At 39.3% G+C, this 23,916-nt stretch overlaps 9 protein-coding genes across 10 annotated transcripts in view; 5 read left to right on the forward strand and 4 right to left on the reverse strand.

Annotated features, from left to right (window-relative positions):
- Btk (tyrosine-protein kinase Btk29A) overlaps window positions 1-2,647 on the reverse strand; it is a 53,719-nt gene extending 51,072 nt beyond the window's left edge. The window contains exon 1 of the mRNA XM_030386558.2: window positions 2,342-2,647. Coding sequence (XP_030242418.1) covers window positions 2,342-2,590 — 249 coding nt within the window. The 5' untranslated portion in view covers window positions 2,591-2,647. The remainder of the gene's footprint in view (window positions 1-2,341) is intronic.
- Window positions 1-23,916, forward strand: part of strat (RAB interacting factor STRAT) — a 39,044-nt gene that overhangs the window by 2,227 nt on the left and 12,901 nt on the right. The gene's annotated exons all lie outside the window — the stretch shown is intronic.
- Window positions 6,397-7,854, reverse strand: wol (Dolichyl-phosphate beta-glucosyltransferase wollknaeuel). Its single transcript, XM_030386547.2, has 4 exons — window positions 7,628-7,854; window positions 7,368-7,542; window positions 6,907-7,303; window positions 6,397-6,841 (listed from the first exon to the last, which is right to left on the reverse strand). Exons 1-4 carry the CDS (start codon window positions 7,691-7,693, stop codon window positions 6,499-6,501), a joined length of 981 nt encoding a protein of 326 aa, XP_030242407.1. The 5' UTR covers window positions 7,694-7,854; the 3' UTR covers window positions 6,397-6,498.
- Scgalpha (sarcoglycan alpha) lies at window positions 8,247-10,360 on the forward strand. Of its 2 annotated transcripts, XM_018099005.3 has the most exons (5): window positions 8,247-8,916; window positions 8,987-9,403; window positions 9,620-9,718; window positions 9,797-9,943; window positions 10,001-10,360. In XM_018099005.3, the coding sequence occupies exons 1-5, from the start codon at window positions 8,357-8,359 to the stop codon at window positions 10,110-10,112; spliced, it is 1,335 nt and encodes a 444-aa protein (XP_017954494.2). In that variant the 5' UTR covers window positions 8,247-8,356; the 3' UTR covers window positions 10,113-10,360. The 2 variants fall into 2 exon arrangements, with proteins under 2 accessions (XP_017954494.2, XP_030242408.1); XM_030386548.2 differs by lacking the exon at window positions 9,620-9,718 and having other exon boundaries at window positions 8,248-8,916.
- On the forward strand, window positions 10,655-11,857 carry LOC108649913 (polyprenal reductase). Its single transcript, XM_018099001.3, has one exon. It carries the CDS (start codon window positions 10,782-10,784, stop codon window positions 11,751-11,753), a length of 972 nt encoding a protein of 323 aa, XP_017954490.1. The 5' UTR covers window positions 10,655-10,781; the 3' UTR covers window positions 11,754-11,857.
- Window positions 11,847-13,338, reverse strand: Ostgamma (oligosaccharide transferase gamma subunit). The gene is made up of 4 exons (XM_018099000.2): window positions 13,109-13,338; window positions 12,255-12,981; window positions 12,017-12,179; window positions 11,847-11,951 (listed from the first exon to the last, which is right to left on the reverse strand). The coding sequence occupies exons 1-4, from the start codon at window positions 13,196-13,198 to the stop codon at window positions 11,936-11,938; spliced, it is 996 nt and encodes a 331-aa protein (XP_017954489.1). The 5' UTR covers window positions 13,199-13,338; the 3' UTR covers window positions 11,847-11,935.
- On the forward strand, window positions 13,406-15,066 carry Mettl14 (methyltransferase like 14). The gene is made up of 3 exons (XM_018098999.3): window positions 13,406-13,614; window positions 13,692-14,235; window positions 14,295-15,066. The coding sequence occupies exons 1-3, from the start codon at window positions 13,549-13,551 to the stop codon at window positions 14,900-14,902; spliced, it is 1,218 nt and encodes a 405-aa protein (XP_017954488.1). The 5' UTR covers window positions 13,406-13,548; the 3' UTR covers window positions 14,903-15,066.
- LOC108649317 (coiled-coil domain-containing protein 97) lies at window positions 14,915-16,165 on the reverse strand. Its single transcript, XM_030386553.2, has one exon. It carries the CDS (start codon window positions 16,096-16,098, stop codon window positions 15,055-15,057), a length of 1,044 nt encoding a protein of 347 aa, XP_030242413.1. The 5' UTR covers window positions 16,099-16,165; the 3' UTR covers window positions 14,915-15,054.
- LOC115563495 (N(6)-adenosine-methyltransferase non-catalytic subunit METTL14) lies at window positions 16,372-17,958 on the forward strand. Its single transcript, XM_030386557.2, has 2 exons — window positions 16,372-17,758; window positions 17,829-17,958. The coding sequence occupies exons 1-2, from the start codon at window positions 17,593-17,595 to the stop codon at window positions 17,912-17,914; spliced, it is 252 nt and encodes an 83-aa protein (XP_030242417.1). The 5' UTR covers window positions 16,372-17,592; the 3' UTR covers window positions 17,915-17,958.

Below are 23,916 nucleotides of genomic sequence, written 5' to 3' on the forward strand. Positions count from 1 at the left end.
GATAATTTTCTAAAATATTGATACAAAACTTGATATAGAATGAAGATCAACTAGGCTCTCAAGATGGTTCGTAGGTAATATTATATCAAGTATTATCAAAATAATGGACTTTAAATGTTATAAAATCCAACACAAGTGCGAGACAGTCGATAAAGACCTTTTGAATTATAGAATTACTACAGCAACGGCACAAAAGCAAAGACCTCCTATGCCAGTTATATAATATGGCCCACAGATCTATCTAAAATGCACATGTATAGAAGCTGTAGTGCTAGGAGGCAGCTGAGTCAAGTTTCAATACAATTGCCAAACTGCAGGCCCTGTTCACATGAATAATAAAATGAAGACACTGGCCACGTTATGCACAAGCCTAAACACATTAGGGACTTTAGGTACATGAGAGCGTGTTAATCCATTTATAGTTCTCGCTCAACTAAATCAATTAAATAACTAAACTTAAGAACTTGTAGGTTAACTTACCTAAGGCTCGACGTGGGGATAATCCTTTTAAGTTTTTTATTTTTCGCAACCCAAGGGGTGCGGCAATAACAACAAGCGATGAAGAGAGAGAGAGAGAGTGCGAGAAGACGAGAAAGAGAGAGAGAGAAAGCGAGCGAGAGCTGGACAGTTAAGACGAAAAAAACACAGTCGCTACACTTGAAAAACTTTCGGCCTTTGGGTGGGGTCCGCGTTTTAGTAAACTAAATTGATATATTTATGGAGTACTTCAAATTTACGAATGCCTTATAGCATTTGGCATATGTTAAGCACATATATAGTAACACTCACTCACACACACGCACAACGGCACAGAACTTTGCAACTTTTTGATTACAGTTATTGGAAATGCGGCACGGCGCGGCTAACAAAATATATCTATTTTCGACTAAGGGTGGTTTTGAATATGCCGGAAAAAACCACGACGCCAAATATGTTCCAAACGGGGTGGGCGAACACACACACACACAAGATCCAACAAGAGCCTTGAATGCCAAATTTCATAACTTAATAAATATATAAATATTTATTTTTATTTATTTGATTTTAATATATTTTATTTTTAATTTAATTTATTTTTATTTTTTTGCAAATCAAGTGAACGAAACTATTTAAAAGGACACTTCCGCACGCGACGAGGCAAAGCCAAAAACTCCAGAGTCCAGGAGTTAGTGAACTTCGTGAGGATATGCTGGCGCGGCTGGCGCGTTTTCCAATTGGAATTGCGCTCGACGAGACGGCGTTTCAACTCTACACGACCGCTGAAAGGGGGTGTGTCTCAGCGTTCGTCTCGATTTGCCGGCACTGGAAGCACACCGAACAGCTGGCCGAGCGGCAGGGTGTGTTTGATGCCCAACCACAAAGGTCCCCTTGGAGACTGGAAGGGCAGCAGGAAGCACGAAGCAGTAGACGAAATGCGCCGACTGCCCGAGTCTCGCTCGCATTTGTTTTGAAACGAAACACAGGCGAAGCGTCCGCTCGGGCAGCTGTGCTCCCATTCACAATAAAGCGCACGCACCCAAACATCCCTACACACACACACACGCACACACACACGCCTACACATGTGCTACCCCTACCCACCCCATCTGCAACGCAATACAATTGGAGGTGCTGCAATAGCGACGCAATAAATGACGAAGTCATGACAACAAGCCGAGACACCCACTTAAACATGAATAATGGCTAGTCCAACATCGCCCCAGCCCCCAACCACCAACGGCCCCTTCCGACTGCGCCCTTGCCTGAGCTAAACAAAAAAAGCCCAGCGAATATGAAGATAATATTACTGTATATTCAGGGCAATTTTTTATTTTTTGCCCGATCTTAACATACCCTACAATCTAAGTATCGAGACAGAATGAATATAATACATTATACTGTTTTAATTTCCATATCATTTTGATATAGACTTCAACTAATTTTAACTCTAATGATAGCTCGACTTTGCTAAAATTTAAAGGTAGCTAAGGAAAAATAAGGAGTTTAAATAGATAGTTATAGTTAGATCTATAATATGCCGATCTATACGATTTTCACTATAGAGGGTATCAAATATGTGTAACAGTTTCATTTACAATATTGGACGTTTTCATACTTTGATCAAGGAAAAATCAATGGAAAAATGAATAATGAATATATCTAATTTACCAAACAATCTAACTATACAATCTAATATTAAAGACTATATAGAATACAGATTACAACAAAATTAAGTATTCTTAACTGCATAAATGGAAAATGGCTCAAGCAAAATGTATATCAAATATAATATTAGTTATAATAATGCATGACTATATAGAGGGAGAAATCTGGCGCTAAACATTTTTGATTCTTCACTTACCTCGACATTTTCGACGTCGTAGTAGCAGAAGGTGCGCTTCGTCAGCTCGAACCAGCGATGTTTATAGTTGACTGGAGTGAAACGCTTCTTGTTCTGGGCCCGCTTCACCATGGAGCCGCTCTTGATAATATCGTACAGATGCTCCGACATCTTATCCATTTTGGCCTGAAAGGATTTGCTGCTGGAGCGCAGCGACAGCGACGATTTCATGCTGCCATGGGAGCTGCGCTGCATTTTGCTGCTCAACATCGTGGTTGGGCAGACAGAGGAGATAGGACAGAGGGAAAGAGAAAGAGAGAGAAGTATCTGTAAACGAAAAAGAGTTGCAAAATCAGTAAGCCATAAAGACATGTTAATATTATGGCCAAAAATTGTTTGGTTTACAAGCGACAACGCCTCGTCACATAAATCAGTTAAGCAAAAAGCAAAACAAACACATATACATGATCTGTGGGCGTGCGAACCGTATGCCATTGACCGTGGCCAAATTGAGTGGCCCGTCTAATTGCAGTGGGCGTTACACCAACAGGCATCAATCAGAGATCCAGCCAAGAGCCGACAGACAAAGAGAGGCTTTCAGCTGGACCAAATCGAGCGATTAAATGGCCAATTAATAAGCCAACCGACTAGACAGTGGAGCATCTATATGTACGATATAGACAGACATACAGCTGTATATATTTAGTATATATAGTCACTGTTTCAACTGACCTTGACGCCGAGTGAAAACCAGTTGCAGCCTGTGCGGAGAACTGATTAAAGGATTAGCCTCGTGTAAGCTGATCATCGCCTGACCAGTCCAACAGTTCTTGCCAACGATGCGTGTGCGCAAACAAACGGCTCGTTGGGCCCAGTTCCAAGTTGCGAATGCATACATACATATATATATGTACATATATGAATGTATATACATATGTACATACATATATGGAGTTAGTAAGACCTATAGATGCCCTGCACATTCCCTAAAATTAATAATGAATTGCTTCTGTGATTGATAAAACATATGAGATATATTACCCATTTTCAGGTATTAATCGAGAACGAGTTGGCAGATAAATATCTGATCAGTACGAATAGTTATATCGAAGGAACTGCCGAGTTAGTTGAGTTAGTTCGCTCAGCAATGATTCATTTAAATTAAAGACTTTTGTGGTTTATTATATTACCGTATTATCCGTATTATTATATTATGATCCATTGCAGGAATTCATATCTAAGCAAAAGAATGGCATATGTCGCTCGAGCTGTAGAAATGCACAGTTCCATTGTCCATCAGAAGCGACTATACACAGATATAACATCACTACCAAAAGTCTATGAACGATTTAACAACTGGCAAAGAACTAAATTTAGATAAACCAGTTATCGATATACTGCACGATTTGCTAATATACAATAGATTATAATATTATATGCCAAATTTAAGAGTTTTTAGAGATATGTATGAATGTATATAAGTTTACCTCTATGTATAAGTGTGTACTTAGACCTTTTAGACAGTCTTAAACCTATGCATATCTATATGAATGTATACATGCAAAAATTTTAGATGTTAGCCTCAAATGATTCCAATACATATCTCTGTACATATCAATTTTCTCAACAACTCAGATATATGCTAATAATATCAATATACCAATACGATGTATGTACATAAGGCTTAGCTAATAATCTGCATTACTATTGTTATATAAATATTTACACATGTTTACAAAGATAAAATTGGAAAAATGCATTTCACTTGTTTGTTACATGTTTTGGCATGATTTCAATATACCCCATTTACAGTGACAGCACTTGCATTGACTAAATTGTATACACATACACACACACACACAAGCACATACACAGACACACATGATATGTGGAGCTATGGCATTATCGCACTTCAACAACAACAAAAGCAACATGCGGCTGCGCATGGAAATCAACAAACAAAAGCGACAAATGCAAATTCACAGCTACAACAACAACAGCAACAATGATGCAGCAACAATAACTACAACGCCTGCCCCTCTCTCACACTGCCCCGCCCACAAGCCCCGTTTACATATCGTTCATGCGTGGCACTTTAATCAAGCAGAGCGTTGAGAGGCTCAGCCATATAGGATTTGCTAAGCACTAAAGCAATAACCGAATCATGCCCTAGAAAGAAATTATTTTCATAATATGATAGTATATTTACTATTCTCTATATTTTAGTTACTTGGACATCAAATCCCCTTGATCAACCTACATTAAAAAGTTAACACAAAAAAAAAGTACGCACTTAGCATAGCCACGGCTTTTCATAAATTACAGGGTATTGTAGACTAGGCAACGCTAAATGATTGCAACAGCGGCCACTGCGACGGCGCAAAATTCGCATAAATCTTGGCCTCAGGCATGAACAGGCACAGGCGAAGAAGCAAACGCAGACGGCGACAGCGACAGCGACGCGTTGCCTGGACTTGGGATAGCAGAGCAGCGCAGCGCAGCCGCAGCAGCAGCAGCAATGGCAACGGCAACGGCACAGACGGCCGCAGACAACAACAGACAAGAGTCAACGCGTTTTGGCAAAAGCGGGCGTGGCCATGGCCCTGGCACACACACACATGCACGCACGCGCACACAGACAGGAAAGATTTAGCTGCAGACGACAATGTTTGAATTTCGCCACGCAAATGGCTGCGTTTAATTTTCATGCCTCTCTTGCTTATTATTAATTTTCTTCTTTTGTTTTTTTTTTTATTAAATTTTTTTTTTTTGCAATAGTTTTGATTTTTCTGTTGATACTCGCAACTTTTTTCATAGCATTTAACGGGGGCGGGTGTTGCGTTGGCGTTTGACGCTCTGCGCGACCTTTGAAAGAATTTTTGAACAAAACGCAACCAAAAACGGGTTTGCAGCGGAAAGAAAACGCAAATATGAGAAGAGGAAAAAAGCAACTACTCGAAGGCAAGTGACAAAACATGGACTGATTGGCATATGTATGTTGTTTGTTCTTATTGGTTTGCGAGGGGGGTGTTCTTATCAGCAAGCGCAGCTGTAAATTCTAGTTGGCTTTGTGTATTTTGATTTTGCATTCAGCTCCACTCACATATTAATTGTGGTGATAAAGCAAATTAAATAAAAACGAAACAAGAACAAAGAAAATAAATGTAATTCGAGCTGCAAGTAAGACACCAGCGGGAGTGGGAGAAGGCAAGAGGAATCAATATGTGTGCCAAACTTACCACAAGTGCCGATGATTGAGCAATTGAAGCAATGACCGATCGAAGCGCATTCAACAAACGAAATTAATAACAACAAATCACTTTCGTTTAAGCAACGCGCACGCTCCACAACGGCGGCGATAACAATGACTGCGACGCGACCGGCTTTGACACCATTTGCATACTGCTCGACCCAAGTAGCGGGCAAAAAAATATATTATAAACAAATCCGCGGAGAAGGCTCAGCTGTGCTCACACACACTCACACGCATTTAAACATATGAGGACATCACACACAAACACACAGAACGACAGTCGCAACAGGCGGCTTTTTGATGTGTAGAATATTCAGAGCAAATACATCTTATTACTTTAGTTAGATCAAAACTGGATAACAACTGAAGTATCAAATTTTGTAATATTAATATTATTTATAAATTTTAAGCGCGCCGTCGTTCTTCTCTTATGTGTTGTGAACGCGCCGACGCGACGTAACTTTGAAACGGCTATCGATTAATTGATGGAACTTGTACTGCTATCTGATATCGATGCTTTGTTAAACGAGTGCAATCGAATGACCACCACATTAGATCCATTAAATTATCGATCGCGATGTTTTTCAAATTTTTTAATTGCCAAATATAAATAAATATTAAAATCACTAACTATTGTTAGTATTGAAATACAGTGAATGGCTGGTATATAATAATTTAAATATTATTACAAAACTATGTTGCCAACTATTACAGTTATAATAATTCAGTTCAAAATGAAATGCAAACTTTTTGAATACTGTGCACTTAATTTAATAGGCTTTTTAGTTTAAGCTCTAACTATACAACAAATTCACTCTAGATGTCTAGTCTATGTGTTGTATGGTTAGTGGTTTAAGTTAGTAGAGGACAACATCAATTACAATTTAAATGCGCGCCCTTAGCAATTATTTCGATACTATAACACTTAGTTTTTCTTCTTCTCGCTAGCGACAATACGCCAAGCGCCCACCATGTATCGCAGCCAGATCATAAACAAATCGATGCCCATTTGCAGCCACGACCAAAACGGCGATAATTTCGAGCCATCGATTTCTGTCCAACGTACCGCAACTTCCGCCATGGGCAGCTGGAGACGTTCAGCCAAGTAGAGCAGCTCCACATCGAATGCCCAGCGTTCGACGTGCAAGCTATTGAACAGTTTGCGGGCTGTGGCACGGGTAAATAGCTTAAAGCCGCACTGGGTGTCCCGCACAGTTCGCACCGCAAATATCCAGACAAGCGTATGGAAGCCATGCATCAATATGGTACTTAAAATGGAAAAAATAATATACATTAATGGAATCCACCCAAAAATCGTTCCTCATTGGCTTACCGTAAAAAGCTGCGCTTTGCAATCGACTCATCTTCTAGGTGAGCCCTAGAGCCAATGGCTATGCCATCGTGCCTCCACTCCGGTGCTAGGCTAACCAAAGCCTCCGCTAGCTTCTCATAGTCTTCAAACTTGGTTGCACCGTCGGCATCCGCAAATAGCAGGTGACGACCGCGTGCACTTAGCATGCCTATCCGCACGGCTCCACCTTTGCCACGATTCTCCACCAGCTCCAGCACACGAAACTTATTTGCGCCATATTTCTTTGAGTATTCTAGAGCTACCGAGACCGTTGAGTCACTGCTGCCATCGCTAACCACAATTACCTCGTAGCTGAAATCCGGCTGCTTTTCCGTCTTCTGGGCTAGATATGCCATGCACTCGTCTAGCATGGCGGGCACTAACAAAAAAGATAATGTGATAATTAATCACGGCAAATTTTTATCAAAAATGGGCAAACCAACATCGCTGCTCCTCATTGTACGCCGGCACAATAACACTCAGCTCCAAGGTGGGCGAGTCATCTAAACTGGGAAATTCAACAGTTTTAATTGTGTCAGTATCCAAAAAAAATTTCTCGTCCTTGTGCCGCGTTATAAGCGGATAAGGCTTCGATTTGTACAACGAAATCAATATTGCCTGCAATATTTATAGGTACAAAAACAAGAACAAATAGAGCTATAAACCAAAAGCCGATCATCAATCATCGTCATTATTTACATACCAACAAGGCGACTGCACCAACACCGCCCAACAGATAGCAACCCACTTGCAGCAATAGGATCAACATATTGGTATTTAGTTATGTCAATTAAACGAATGGCTATCTATAGCAGATCATCACTTTTTAAAGTAGCACAAAAATACGGATAACACGTATACACGTATTTTGTGCCAGCTTTGCGTTAGCGGCAGCTGATAACACATACGACCGTAAACAAAGGCTATCGAATAACAAGGCATCGATACTTATAATGCTGCCAGACTGTAAGTTATTCAGAGATAGCATTATTAATATGTTTTTCTATTCTTTCGGTATGTACTTTAATCAATAAAAATGTAACAAATTATGAATTTTGGGTAATTTTATCATTTAATTATTTATCATTTGATATAAAAGTTTAGGCTTCGATATATTTGGATATAGTGCTGCCAGATAATTACTATAAGCAAATATTTCGTTAGATTTGAAACTAAGCTGCTGTGAGCTTGATTTTATTATAGATTTTAACGCATTTTCTTATATTGATGCTATTATGTCAACTTTTTTAGAATTTTTAACTGACCTAGCGCAACAGGTGTTTTAGTGTTTATATTTGCTGCTATTTACTGCGCCTGCGCTGTCTGCCAGCTACCAGCTACCAGTTAGATACACACTTGGCCAATTTTTCTTTACCGTTTGTTTAAGAAAATGAGAAAATAAATTGTGCTAGTGAGATTAAATTTAAAAAAAATGTATTTGCTATTAGTATTTGTGGGCTATTTGGGTGTGGCCAGCTGCAGCGTATTTAATCTGCATTTACAGGCAAATGTAGGAGAACTTTTTACGTTTAAAATCGAGCCGCAGCTCTTTAATTGGACCCATCAAGTAATAAGCGAACAATTTCGCTATAGACCATCGCTTCAGCACTATCCCGATTTGCCCAGCTGGATGCGTTATATGTATAGCCATGAATATCATGCGGGCTTTCTCTATGGTACGCCCCCCGTTCCGGCTGCTGGGAAGACCCTGAATCTCGACGTGATCGCTTTAAATAGACAAAATTATGAAACTCGCCAATTGGTTATATCGATGTTTGTGGCTCATAAGTTCATAACGCCCAATGTGGTGCAGATGAAAATAGATAATTTGAATTGGGTGCACTTGATGGATCCGGGACGTGTGGAGAACTTACGCAACATATTCCGCAAGGATCTCTGGCCGGATAGCAAAGACGACTTGAGTGTGGTTTTCATGGAGTCTGCCATTAATATGGGCGGACGTCTACCACTGCGGCCACAACAGCGGGAAGGGTGAGCTCAAAGAATTTTCAAATATGGAACTCTTTTTTTTAAAACAATTTCCCTCTTCCACCTATTGCAGCGTCATTGTTCACGTGGGCAGCTTTGCTCAGTTCTCGCCGCGTCTCAAGGAGCTTCAGGAGGAAGTGCGACCACTGTATAAGCTGCCCTCCTGCACCTACAAACGAACCTCAGTGCAAAAGATTTTCGAAAATGTCGGATTTAAGCTGGATTGGTGCGCCTTTAAGATGGTGGGCATCGAGTCACCCACCGAGGTGCTCTACCACAATAATCATGGGCGTGTCAAAGAACAGCTCAAGGAGCATCGGCATCAGCAGCCGCAACGGCAACAGGACCGCTGGCTAGGCATACCACGCGAAGATGTGCCCATCCGAAATTACATTGATGAATTTGCCTTCGCCTTTGCCATTCCTGGCATGATCTTTGCCGTTCTCGTGGGCATATTGTCCGCCGTGCTCTGCTTCCAGCATCAGAAATTGTGAGTCTTGAGGGTAAAGTAGATGTATTATATAAGATTTATCAAATGTCTGATACGAAATAGAAACATGTTTTAGATTTGCAATAATGTACCAGATAAGTCTATAATTTATTAAAACATAAATTTTTCATTTAAGTTTTTATATATGTTATTTAGTAACTCATTTGTATTTCTATAAAATTTACTTTTTCTTATTTTTGTTCATTTTCTCTTCAGTTACGATCCACAATCAGAGTTATTTTTTGCAAATATTTTTAATATATGCGAAGAGTCTTGTGCTGCAACGCCCAACGATTCGGATGCTGATGAGGACAGGTCATTTGTGTTGAATATATAGTCTATTCAAATTTTAATATATTAATACACAAATATTAACTATCACCTCCCTTGCAGCTCAGTCCACATAGACTATCCTCCTATGTCCTCCACCGTGCAAATGGTTCAGTGCTCGGACACAAAGCCCATGCAGCCGGTGACAACGCTGAAGAGTCTGAAGGATCCCAATTTTCTACTCGACAACACCAGCATGCGTTCACAAAGGTTTATAACTCTAAATAACTTTAATATCGACTTATCATCAATGCCTCTTGATTGCAGTCCAAACAATAGTTTATATCAGCTGGACACAGGTGCATCGGGCATATACGCCCGCCCCAAGCCTCCGCCGTACAAGGGCGGCACTTTGGGTCGCAATGGCGTGGACATTTGACAAACATCACCGCGAGTGCTCTATTGCTAAAGGCGCTATAAATTAAATTAAAAAGCAATACACAACGAAAGATCAACTACAATTGTCATTTGGAGCACAATTCACATATACATATATCACAAGTTGAGCATATATCATAACCGCATCGAATAATGCATATATATCAATTATCTTACAGTATGCGTAGCGAATTTAGTTTAATTTTTAGCTCTGTTTCAAATAAATAGCTCTGTTTGAATTACTTGTAAGCACGTTTGCTTTTTTTTTTTAAATTTTTGAAATGCGCGCCGAAGTCAATGTAGTAGATATGTATAATTGCCATTCACAGTGAACAATGGACATTGCTCATAATCACTGATTGTTCTTTGGTCAGTGTCATAATGCTACTTATTTATCGCAGTTATGGAATCGTCATATTATGAAAATAAATGGGAGAGTTCTAACTTATGTTGTTAGCCTTAGACATCTTTGTCCTACAGACCATTAACTCATTTGAAAGCCGCGCCCCAACTCAGCTCTGCCAGACAGACAATTCTTTTGCCATTCACATTGCAGAACAGTAGTTTCGTAGTTCAACTGATAAACAATGTGCTTGCGGTGAAAGTTGTGGCCTTATCGCTTTCTATTTCCAATAAATATATTACATCAAATAATTACGTGCTGTTTAAAATGGTGTTGGCATTAATTGGCTCCCTGGAGGAGCTAATAGAGCAGTACAAAATCAATCTAATTCAAGCGATTTTCATAATTTTTATTGTCACGATCGTTTTGCTGGGCAGTTTGATGACCCTTGTGGAATCGCACCTGCCAAATAGCATACGTCAATCATTTCGTTATGGCAAACATAGCCACAAGGGCGAAACGGATACTCTGGTGAATTACTTGGAAGTGCCCAAGGCCTGGTTCAGTCACTTCTATGTATTTGCCTTTGGCTGGTCACTATTAGCGCTCTACCTAATCACCAGCGCTATTTGGAATCAAGCAACAGCGCCGGAGTATGTGCTTCGCTTTCTCGACTTCATGTGTGGTGGCCGCAGTCAGCGCCAGGTGCAGGTGGACTCCAACACCGCTCTGATAGGCACTTTGCTGCTTAGTTTGCAGTGCGTGCGTCGCTTCTACGAGACGAACTTTGTGCAAATCTTCTCCAAGCGCAGTAAGATGAATCTGTCGCACTATGCCGTGGGTTTTGTACACTATTTCGGAGCCATTGTCGCTCTGCTGTCAAACACGGCTGGTTTTGTGAGGGGGTCAAAACCATCGCCCTTTACGCTATCTAAGATCAGTCTGCTTCAATCAGCCTATGTGCTCGTCTTCCTCTTCGCCTGGCTTCAACAATATTCAAGCAATATGTTGCTTGTGAATCTGCGAAAGAATGCCAAAACGGGCGCCGTGCAAACCGAGGAGCACTTGATGCCCAAGGGCGGTTGGTTCAATTGGATATCATCGCCCCACATGTTCTTCGAAGTGGTCATGTACTACTGTCTCGCGGATCTTTTTACACCAATCATCACTTGGAAACTTATCTTCATCTGGGTGGCCAGCAATCAGACGATCAATGCCCTGCTCACCCATCAATGGTATAAAGAGAACTTCAAGGACTACCCCAAAAGGCGACATGCCATCATACCATTGTTACTGTAAAATTAATTACGAATCATTTTTAATTTATTATACATTAAACATTAACATTCCTCTTTGACCTCTTTTGGGTCGTTTGGTTATTTATTAAACGTGTTTTTAGTGATCTTTGTGTGGTTTTTATTTTTGTTTCGGAATTTGAACTATTTATAAAACGTTAATAACCTCATTTGGGGCGTCAGTTTTTACTTAAACAAGAAGCTGCAAACGAAAAATGTCAGAATAATGATCTTTGTAATTATGATCAGAGGGAAAGAGAGACTTACCTATATGGATAACCTTGCGCCTTGGAACGGAATACGGAAAGCAGAAATGAGAAGAATACCGTTAAAAGCACGAGACCAGCCATCGCCATCATGCGATTACGATTGTGAGCCTTTGGGGTGCCGGATTCGATCAACAGAATCATGCCCAGCACAATCATCGCATCTGCAAAGACGAAAAGAGGGAGTACATAGATAGTTCAATCGATACTAATCGTAACCTCACTCAATCGACACTCACTCAAAAACATGACAATGTAGGTCTCCACGACCAGCTGGCCCTGCGATGAACCATGTATGTAGGCGACGCCTCCATTTTGTGTCTTATGCACCAGCGGCGGTCCACGTATGTGATTCCACATTTGACCCGAGATCATGGCGAAACAGAAGAACAACGCCACGGCACCCCATAAATTTTTGTTGTACAAAAATTCCAGGTTGTTTCGGCGTATGTACAAAAAGCTGCCAACGAGGGCAACCAGAGTAATCATGGCGACTGTGCCGGAATAATTGGGAGGACGGAATACGCGTATTGTGATGTCCGTACGTTCAGCCACAAATTTGGCAATCGAATCTGCAGCAAAGCCTACACGATGAATATCCATGGTATCCGCACCCTTTGGCTTGCCCTTAGCGGGGAAATGCATAAACACCGGCGCCGTATTCAGGCGCAACATTTGAAAGACATCCGAACCGTCATCGAAATCGACCATTGCGAAGAACAGCTTATTGGAGTAGATTGGCGAGAAACGATATGAGTTGGCCACAATACTGAATTCGTCATGGGCATGCCGACAAATTTGGCATTGTCGGGAAGGCGCCAGCGCCGTGAGCATCACAATCATTGAGTAGTTGCGCGGCGTATTTTTCACATATTCACGGAATTTGGCCCCATTAAAACGCAACAGGGGTTTCTTCATGTTCATATCCACCAGATTTTGAACCTTCTCCGAGAGAGACAGACCCGTCTGCAATTCAATAAACAATTAGTGTTTACAGTCATTTCAAAGAGGTTTACCGGCAAGCTAGAATCGGAACTGGAACCGGTATACAATTCGATGTGACGTGGCCCATAGGCGGGCGTTGTGTACATACCTTGTGTTGCTTGCTCTGTGCGGCGACAAATATAAGGCAGCCGACCATCGCTATAAGCGTGCACAAGAGTGTCTTGTGCAGCAGCTTCATTTTTATGTATTTTTTTGTTTAATTTTTTCACTAATTCCAAGCCAAAATTACAGCGCTTGCCTCCTTTAGAACAAAAATTTTTTTAGCAGCTGATTGTGAATGGTAGCTGAGGCAGTGGCGTTGCCAGACTGTCGTTGTGCTTCTTTTTCTATACATTGACATGAACAAGTTAGTGGTGGTGAATGCTAAACATCGCTATGCGTGCTCGTGCTAATCTTGTGCCGCGTTCATCTCCGCCGTCAACTATTCGCGTTGTGTAGACGCGTTAGCTGACTAATTTTTATTTGTCTTATTTTTAATTTAAATTAAGCATTAATTTATTTTCGTGTGCCGCTGCAGCACTGTTTGTAATGAGTGATGTATTGAAGAGCTCACAAGAGCGTTCGCGTAAACGTAGACTGCTGCTGGCCCAAACGGTGAGTGGGCGTAATTTTTCAACCACGGATTTTTTTTTATGAATTTTTTAAATGCCTAATTTATTAAAAATGTATAGCTTGGTTTGTCCAGCGTCGATGAGCTGAAAAAGGTGCTGGGCAATGCAGAAGATAGCAATAATTATGCCGGCGTCAGTGGAAGCCGGCAGCTCAATGCCTCTGGTCAAAGGGACGAGGAGGAAGGCTCCGGCGACGGTGCTTCGTCCTCCAAGAAAACACCGAGCGAGATCATATACAGAGATTCCTCAACCTTTCTGAAAGGTACTCAGTCTTCCAATCCGCACAATGATTACTGCCAGCATTTTGTCGACACTGGTCAAAGACCACAAAATTTTATACGCGACGTCGGACTGGCCGATCGGTTCGAGGAATATCCAAAGCTGCGTGAGCTGATTAAGCTCAAAGATAAACTCATCCAGGACACTGCATCGGCGCCCATGTATCTGAAAGCAGATCTTAAGACGTTGGATGTAAAAACATTGGGCAGTAAATTTGACGTTATTCTCATTGAGCCACCGCTTGAGGAATATGCTCGAGCGGCACCCGCTGTAGCGACAGTGGGTGGAGCACCACGGGTCTTCTGGAACTGGGACGATATACTAAGTGAGCTATACACTTGATCCTATAGAGATTTATATAATAGTCTTTCTATATATATATAGATTTGGATGTTGGCGAAATAGCTGAACATCGTTCGTTTGTCTTTCTGTGGTGTGGCTCATCGGAGGGCTTGGATCAGGGTCGGAATTGTTTAAAAAAGTGGGGCTTTCGTCGCTGCGAGGACATCTGCTGGATACGCACCAACATCAATAAGCCTGGTCATTCCAAGCAAGCCATTCCCAAATCGGTATTCCAACGCACCAAGGAACACTGCCTGATGGGCATCAAGGGTACAGTTCGACGCTCCAGCGATGGTGACTTTATACACGCCAATGTGGACATTGATCTGATTATATCCGAGGAGGAGGAATTCGGTAGCTTTGAGAAACCCATTGAAATCTTTCATATCATTGAACACTTTTGCTTGGGTCGTCGACGTTTACATTTGTTTGGCCGCGATTCGAGCATACGACCCGGCTGGCTAACCGTTGGACCCGAGTTGACGAATTCAAATTTCAACGCCGAGCAATATCAGTCCTATTTTGCAGATGCCACCGCCACCGGTTGCACCAGCCGTATCGAGATGCTGCGACCAAAGAGTCCGCCGCCAAATAGTAAGGTCCGGGGGCGAGGACGCGGTTTTCCACGCAGTCGTGGCAGACCCAGATAATAACCACTGATGTGCATGTATTTTATATAATTAAGTGCGATATTGTCCCATTCGATTGATCTGGAACATATCCATCATCTTAAGATTAAAAAGTAAACCTACACTTTGTGTACACTTTCTAATGCTAGGATAAAAGCTAAAATAAAAAAAAACTAATGCTGCAAGCTGTGATGTTGGTTTAGATGGCGCATATAAACTTCCAGATCATCCTCGCCCTCATCATTATCAGCAGGAGCTGCAACGGTGTCCTCTCCGTCACTGGACTCAAAGTAGGCATCCTCTTCGTCTCTTTCGATTTGCTTTAGATCATCCAGCTGAGCGTTATCATCGACGGCTGTATAATCGAAGTCCGTGTCCTGGCCACTGAGAAAGCGTTCCTTCATTAATCCCATAAACTCGTTGCGCAGCAGCTCCCTTTCACCTGGATTATAGTACTCTGGCGTTACAATAGTGTTGGTTGGAGCTAAAGAGGATTGAGTATTTCGACTTGAGGAGCAGGCCACGGGCTCGTCGTCTTCAAAACCTCCCCATTGCTGGCGACATGCGGCTGGTACTTCACAGTCTACGTTGTTCGTGGGCGGCTCTTGAATGACTGTGCTGGTCTGAATCGTTTGCTGCAGCAGCTCGTCACGCTGTTTTTGCTCCAACGTGTGCATTAATATGCCAGAGAAGCTTGTGTTCCTTACATCGTAACTGTCTCGTTGTTTCTTCTCCTGTTCCGTTAGGTATTGGCCGACTAGCTCCTGGTACAGCTCCGGTGCACGCTGCATCATTTCGTGCTCGCTAAAGTATTCGCCCTGCTGTAGCAGCTGCTGCATGGCATGGTATCTTCTATTCTTGATACAAACGCCGCGTGATAGTAGCTTCCTTTTGAAATCATCGAGCAGCAGAATAATCTCTTGAAGATTCTCATTGGCTTTGATAGGTTCTGTTACACCTACAGTCTGAAAATCGCTTAATTGTTGCTCGGTTAGGTAGCTGCCAAATCGTATTAAGAAATTTTCACGATTTTTCTGATATGCATCTTGTGCAATTTGTTGTTTTTCTTCCAAATTTAACTCCGGATCATCAATTTGTTGAGACTTAAAAATAATATTTGCATTTTCGGCAAGTGCTTTGAATATATCCATAAGTTGAACTGGTAATTCAACCACTTCTGAACTGTCTTCGCAACTCGAGGTCTTCGTTTGTGTCATTTTATGAAATAAAATATATGTAAACAAATGCTTCTTCTTACACACTAAGAATTGCTCTGTAATTTGAACAGATGAACTTGTTCAGTCATTAATTAATTCATTCAAAAGGAACAAAACTTGTTCAATTATTCCGAAATTTATAGGCATTATAATTCCGCCTAATAATTTTAATTAATACCATTTTGGTTAGTGTGAATACCAAATTTAATTGATTTCCTAGTTCATTTATTTTTTATTTTTTAACATTGTATTTTAAATACCAAATTGTATATATTTTGTCAGTAGCACGAGCAGAAACAATATATCGATAAGTCATGTAGGTTTTTTATTCATCACGTCAGCTGTTTCCTATTTATACAAAGAGCGGCGTCAGCTACTAACTAACGCGCAATCTGCGATCTTTTGTGTTTTTCCTGTTGCAAAACGTGACTACATTTAAATTGATACCGATTTCTTTTCCTAAACAATGGCTGAAAACAGTGTTACAAAAAAAGCGGATGCTGATGCAAAAAATATAAGACGCAAATATAGAGCAAATGGTCTTAGATGCTTAGTTCCATCATGTGGTGCGAGCTACAGGACAAGTCTCGAAAGTAACCCAGTTAAATTATTTTCGTTTCCATCAAGACTACGTAATGTGAACAAATGGATTAAAATATGCAACTTATCCAATAATTTGGATCTTAAAAGGGCTAGAATATGTAATAGGCATTTCGAAGAGAAATATATTTGTGGTCGAAAAGTAACACCCGATGCAATCCCAACCTTAAATTTGTGCAATCCAAGCTTCTCTTATGATATTGACGACTTTAAGGATGCCATTTTTTTAGTAGGCAGTGACGAAGAGGAAACGGAAGGCGAAGAAACAGAAGAACACAATATTAAAAATATTCAGATTGAAAATGATCGGGATGCAAATATGAAAAATGACTGTGCCGACGATGAATCTGTAGATACTTTATTAAGCTTTAAAAATAAGTCAAAAAATCAAGATTTAGTCGACGTTGATGGTACATCCTATTGCCCAAATTGTATAAAGAAAGAGCAAAATGAGGTATATTATAGAAGAAAATATTATAATATTGGAATAGAGCTTACAAGAGTACAGGAAAAATATATTAGTTTAAAGAAAAGGTATCTTGCTTTAAAGCAGGCCTCTAAAGACAGAGGCATTTCAATTAACACTGCGAATTGTTCAAGCAATTCTAAGCTGAGCTAAGTACACGCCAGCGCTCACGTCCCATTCATACATATATATATATATATAAATGTAAAGTATTATCGAAACTTTACGCGGAAGCAGCAGCAGCACCGGCATCGGTGGCATCGAGGAGGAAAGCTCCGTCGGCGGCGCTATGTTGTCCAAGAGAAAACCAAACGAGATAATATATAAAGACTGCTCAACATTTTTAAAAAGCACTTAGTCTTCCAATATCCAAAGCTGCGTGAGCTGATTAAGCCGATAAACTCATCTAGGACACTGCATCGGCTCCCATGTATCTGAAAGCAGATATTAAAGCATTGGATGTGAAAACCTTGGCCAGTAAATTTGACGTTGTTCTTATTGAGCCACCGTTTGAGGAATATGCCCGAGCAGTACCCGCTGGAGCGACAGTGGGTGGAGCACCACGGGTCTTCTGGAACTGGGATGATATACTAAGTGAGCTATACACTTGAATCTTATAGAGATTTATATAATAGTATTTCTATCTACATATATATCCATATAGATTTGGATGTTGGCGAAATAGCTGAACATTATTCGTTCGTTGTCGTTCTGCTGCGATCAGGTTCAGCGGAGGGTTTGGGTCATTGATGTGGGTGTGCACCAACATCAAGAGGCCTGGTCACATAGCCAAATCGATACTCTAACGCACTAAGGAAAGGAACTGCCTGATGGGAAACAAGGGCACAGTTCGACATTCCAGCGACAGCGGAACATCAGATGCTTTTAGGAACCTATCTTTCATATCACTGATACGCCTGGATCATCGACATTTCCATATGTTTGGTCTCGATTCGAGGATTCATCCCGGCTAGCGAATCGCCGGACGTTGTGTACGCTTTCTAAAGGTAGGCTTAAAGTTAAAATATAAAGAAAATAATTATGAAAGCTTTGATGTTAATTCAGATTTCCCATATAAACTTCCAGCTCAACCAGCTCATCAGCAGATCATCTCCATCACTGGAATCAAAGTAGGCATCGTCTTTGTCTCTTTCAATTTGAGTTAGATCCTCCAGTTGCGCGTTAGCATCGACGGCTGTCTAATCAAAATCAGCGTGCTGGCCCCTGAGAAAACGTTCCTTTATTTTTCTAGAGCTGTTCTATAATTTAAGCATCAGAACTTGTTCAGTTATTCAGTCATTCATAATTTTAACTTTAATTTTTAAAATTATACAATTATAAGCATTGTATTTCGATATAAAAGACATGACGAACAACAAAAAACAAATGAACTATTTATTTCATTTAAATTTTAGATAATTAATAAATAACAAAAATTTATTGATATATTAAAAGTATTTATTTTAGCTTGTTGCATGTCTTTTTGGCATTGAATTTTATGCAAACCCAGTTTCATATTAACTTTCATTGGTTTCTATCAATTCGAGTATTAACACTGACCAGACAACACAGTCTTAATAATTTATCAACAGCAAGAGCACGAAAAAATATCGATAGATTCGTGTCGTCTAATGTCGTTGCAGTCTCCTGTTGAAAGACCCAAAGGTTGTCATTCTCGAGTGAACGTCTTGTTTTGTATTCGCCGCACCAGCTGTTTCTTAGTTATAAACAAGAGCGGAGGCAGCTAAGCATTTCCGCACGATCCGGACCATAAATATACATGTATATTACATACGCAGAGCAAGTGGACTCGTTTTAAAAGACGCAGGAGTTAGATTTAATATAGTCATACAAGTGAGAAACTACTACAAAGTATTAGGAAGCGAATATGCCACTCAAGTTGACAGTCAACCTCTCAACTGAGCGCTTTATAGTGTGATCCTTAAGTTATATTACTGTTGCACAAATTGATAAATCCTAAAAATTATTTTTGAACAAAAAACTATGGCTAGCATTGGTGTGAAGAATAAAGGTAGAAAGGATACACGAAAAAGTAATTGTAAATGTATAATAGACAATTGTGATGCCAGCTATAGAAAAAGTTCTAAGAATAATCCGATTAAACTTTTCAATTTTCCCTCAAAACCTTCTCATTTAAACAAGTGGATTAAAATATGCAATTTACCAATAAACCGTGACTATAAAAGGGCTAAAATATGTGGTCGGCATTTCGAAAAGGGATATATTGGTAGCCGAAAATTAAGAAAAAATGCAGTCCCAACCCTATATTTGAACAACCCAAACTTATCCTGTGAGATTCTTGACTTCAAACGTAACTTAAGAGCTAATGAAGTCCCACCCTTACCTTGGAACAATCCAGACTTATCCTATGATATTGTTGATTTATGTGATACGGCTTTCCTAGGAGAAACGGTTGTAGAAGAACAGGAAAAGCAAGAAGAAGTGGATAAGGATCACCAGATTGAAAATATTCAAAATGAATATGACGATGAAGAATCTTTAGAGAATTTGTTGAGCTTTAGAAACAAAACAAAAAGTCAATTGTGGCAGGATTTAGTAGACATTGATAGTTCATCCTATTGCTTAAATTGTATAAAGAGAGAGGAAAGTGAGGTATATTATAGAAGAAAATATTATAATATCGGAATAGAACTTACAAGAGTACAGGAAAAGTATATTAGTTTAAAAGAAAAGTTTCTTGCCTTAAAGCAGGCGTCTAGAGACTTATCCAATCATTAAAAGCTATGAATCGTTCAAATAATTTAAAGGTGAGTTAAAATCCAAATTTAAAATAGTAATATTAATAGCAATGGTGCACAAAAATATCGGTAACTTATTGTCGCTTAAAGTGGTTACTGTCATTCACAAGTGAACGTCGCAGCTGGTTTTTTAGTCTATAGTGTTTTATTCGCCGCGCCAGCTGTTTTTTTTTAGTAATAAACAAGAACGGCGACAGCTAAACAATAACGCGCAACCTGACAATAAATATATATATGTGCATATAAATATATATTAAAAAGGCATATAGAAAAAGCCCTTGTTAAAAGACGCTTATGCTAGATGTAAATTCCTACAAGTTAGAAACCAGTCCGTAGTGATTGGTAGCGCATATACACTGTCACTTTAGTTGACAATAGCCTCTCTAACTTGGAGATTTTGAGTGTTTCTTCTGTTGCGAATAGTCAAGATTTGTAAAGGTTTTGCTTGGAAATATGGCTGAAAAAAGTGTTATAAAAAGATCTGATGATGTGAAAAATAAAAGTAAAAAAAGAAAAGGGGGCGATAAATGTATAATAAAAACATGTGGTGCGAGCTATAGGAAATGCGCCGAAAGTGATCGGCTTCATTTATTTGGGTTTCCCTCAAAAACTTCTCATCGTAACAAGTGGATCAAAATATGCAATTTACCGAATAATCTGAACTTTAAAACCGCTAAAATATGTAGTAAACATTTCGAACCGGGATATATTGGTATACGAAAATTAAGAGATAATGCAGTCCCAACCTTACATTTGAACAATCCAAACTTATCCTGTGAGAATGTTGACTTTAAACGTAACTTAAGAGCTAATGAAGTCCCACCCTTACATTGGAACAAGCCAAACTTATCCTGTAAGATTGTTGACTTTAGCGATAACACTTACTTAGGAGAATCGGTCGAGGATGAACATGAACTGGAAGAAAAGCAAGAGGAAGTGAAAGAGCCACTTCAGATTGAAAATATTCAGAATGAATATGACGATGAAAAATCTTTAGAGAATTTGTTGAGCTTTAAAAACAAGACAAAAAGTCAATTGTGGCAGGATTTGGTAGACATTGATTGTTCATCCTATTGCTTGAATTGTATAAATAGAGAGGAAAGTGAGGTATATTATAGAAGAAAATATTATAATATCGGAATAGAACTCACAAGAGTACAGGAGAAGTATATTAGTTTAAAGGAAAAGTTTCTTGCTTTAAAGCAGGCGACAGGAGACATGTCCAATTACTGAAAACTGTGAATCGTTAAAATAATTCAATGGTGAGTTACAATTTGGACGACCCGCTCAAACACTCATCTAAGTGTAAAATAGTAATATCAATAGCGATGGTGCACAACAAATATCGATAGCTTATTGACGCTTAAAGTGGTGACTGTCATTCACAAGTGAACGTCGCAGCTGGTTTGTTAGTCTATAGTTTTTTATTCGCCGCGCCAGCTGTTTTTTTTAGTAATAAACAAGAACGGTGACAGCTAAACAATAACGCGCAACCTGAACAATAAATATATATATGTGCATATAAATTTATATTACATTGGCATTTAACATAGAAGTTTTCATTTAAGCAACTGGATTAGAGAGTGCAATTTACCAAATAATCTCAACTTTAAAAGGCCTAAATTATGTAGCAGGCATTTCGAAAAGAAATATATTGGTAGACGAAAATTAAGAAACAATGCAGTCCCAACCTTACATTTCAGTAATCCAAAATTTGCCTGTGATATTGACTATAGCGATAGAACTTATTTAGGAGAAACGGTTGAGGATGAGCATAAACAGAAAGAAAAGCAAGAGGTAGTGGAAGAGGAACACCAGATTAAAAATATTCAAAATCAAAATGACGATGAAGAATCTTTAGAGAATTTTTTGAGCTTTAAAAACGAGTAGCAATAGCAATAGCAATAGAACACGCAAACATCTATAAACTCTTTGTAGCCGAAATAGCAAAGGATTTGTGTTAGGTGTTACCTACGAACGAGAAAAGCAACAGCAAACTAGACAGTAAATGGTTTTTCAAAATTGTATTTATCATTGCTAGGTGCTACCGGTGCCCTCCATTTGGCTTGTTTTACTGCGCAACAAACGCTAATGCAGGACTTCTGCTGGCCCAAACGGTGAGTTGGAGTAAATTTGCAGTCTCGTATTTTGGATGATTAATTTTTTTTTATATATAATGTATTAAAAATTTTCAGCTTGAAAAAACTTGCTGGGCAGTGTGGCAGTAATTATGCCGGTAGCTCAATGGCTCTGCACAAAGGGATGAGGAGAAAAACTCCGGCGGCGGCGCTTCGTTCTCTAAGAAAACACAGAAAGAGATACACAAAGATTCCTTAAGGTACTCAGTCTTCTAATCCGCACAATGGTTACTGCGAGCATATCCGAAGCAGAGTGAGCTGATCAAGCTAAGGATAAACTCATCCAGGACCCCGCATCGGCATGAATGGATCTGAAAGATCTTGAAAATTTGATGATATTTTCATTGAGCCACCGCTTGAGGAATATGGCGGCAAATTAATATAAAAGTCGTTCTATATTTATAGACAATATAGGAGAGCATAATTCGTTTGTTTTGGATACGGGTCGAAATCGTTTAAAAAAGCCCATCGAATTGGATCGTCTCTATCACCTCTCTACCTCTTAATTTGATTTAAATCATCCTGATCGTTATCATCGACGCGAACTTTGATTAGCGTAGTGGTCTCTGAAAAAATATTCTTTTATTAATGTAGAGCTAGTCTATAATTTAAACAGCAAAACTTGTTCAGTTATTCATAAGCAACAGAAGAACTTCATTATTAAAGTTATTCATTAAGTTATAGGCATTGAATTAAAATGCAACAAAATATAAAAAAACATGATATTTTTATTCAGTGTAATTTCGAGTTGCTAATTAATAATTTGATTATGTATGAATAGTATTTATTTAAGTCACAAAGTATGTAAAGTAAGTTTCCATTAATTTTAATTTTAAATGAGTGTATGTGTGTCTGCACGAAAATATCGATTAATCGAAAATCGAGTGAACGTCACAGCTGTTGTAGCTGTTGCCAGCTGTTTCTTAGTTATAAAGAATAGCGACGACATCTAAACACGCACGATCCGGACAATAAATATACATATATATTTGCATATTTGCAGATAAAATGAATCCGTTTAAAAAGTCTCATAAGTTAAATGTCATAAAGTTATACAAGTGAGAAACCAATTCAAAGTATTAGAAAGCGCATATGTACATATGTATGTACTTAAATTGACAGTCAACCTCACAGCTGAGCGATTGTGTGATCTTTAAGTTATTTTACTGTTGCAAAAAGTGACATTTTAATAGGATTTTGTGTTTTTCTAAAACTATGGCTGGTATTAAAGTGACGAATAAAGGTGAAAAGGATTCACGAAAATGTGGTGCAAAATGTATAATAGAAAATTGTGATGCTAGCTATAGGAAAAGTTCTGAGAATAATCCGATTAAACTTTTCAATTTTCCCTCAAAACCTTCTCATTTAAACAAGTGGATTAAAATATGCAATTTACCAATAAACCGTGACTATAAAAAGGCTAAAATATGTTGCCGGCATTTCGAAAAGGAATATCTTGGTAGACGAAAATTAAGAACTGATGCAGTTCCAACCCTACATTTGAACAGACCAAACTTTTCCTGTGATATTGCTGACTTTAAACGTAACTTAAGACCTAATGAAGTCCCACCCTTACATTGGAACAAGCCAAACTTATCTTGTGAGATTGTTGACTTTAGCGATACGACTTATTTTAGAGAAACGGTCGAGGATGAACATAATCAGGAAGTAAAGCAAGAGGAAGTGGAACATCAGATTGAAAATATTCAAAATGAATATGACGATGAAGAATCTTTAGAGAATTTGTTGAGCTTTAGAAACAAAACAAAAAGTCAATTGTGGCAGGATTTAGTAGACATTGATAGTTCATCCTATTGCTTGAATTGTATAAATA

The sequence above is a fragment of the Drosophila navojoa genome, chromosome 3, assembly GCF_054131105.1.
Source record: "Drosophila navojoa isolate 15081-1374.11 chromosome 3, UAZ_NAV_1.0, whole genome shotgun sequence".
Classification (NCBI taxonomy): Eukaryota; Metazoa; Arthropoda; class Insecta; order Diptera; family Drosophilidae; genus Drosophila; species Drosophila navojoa.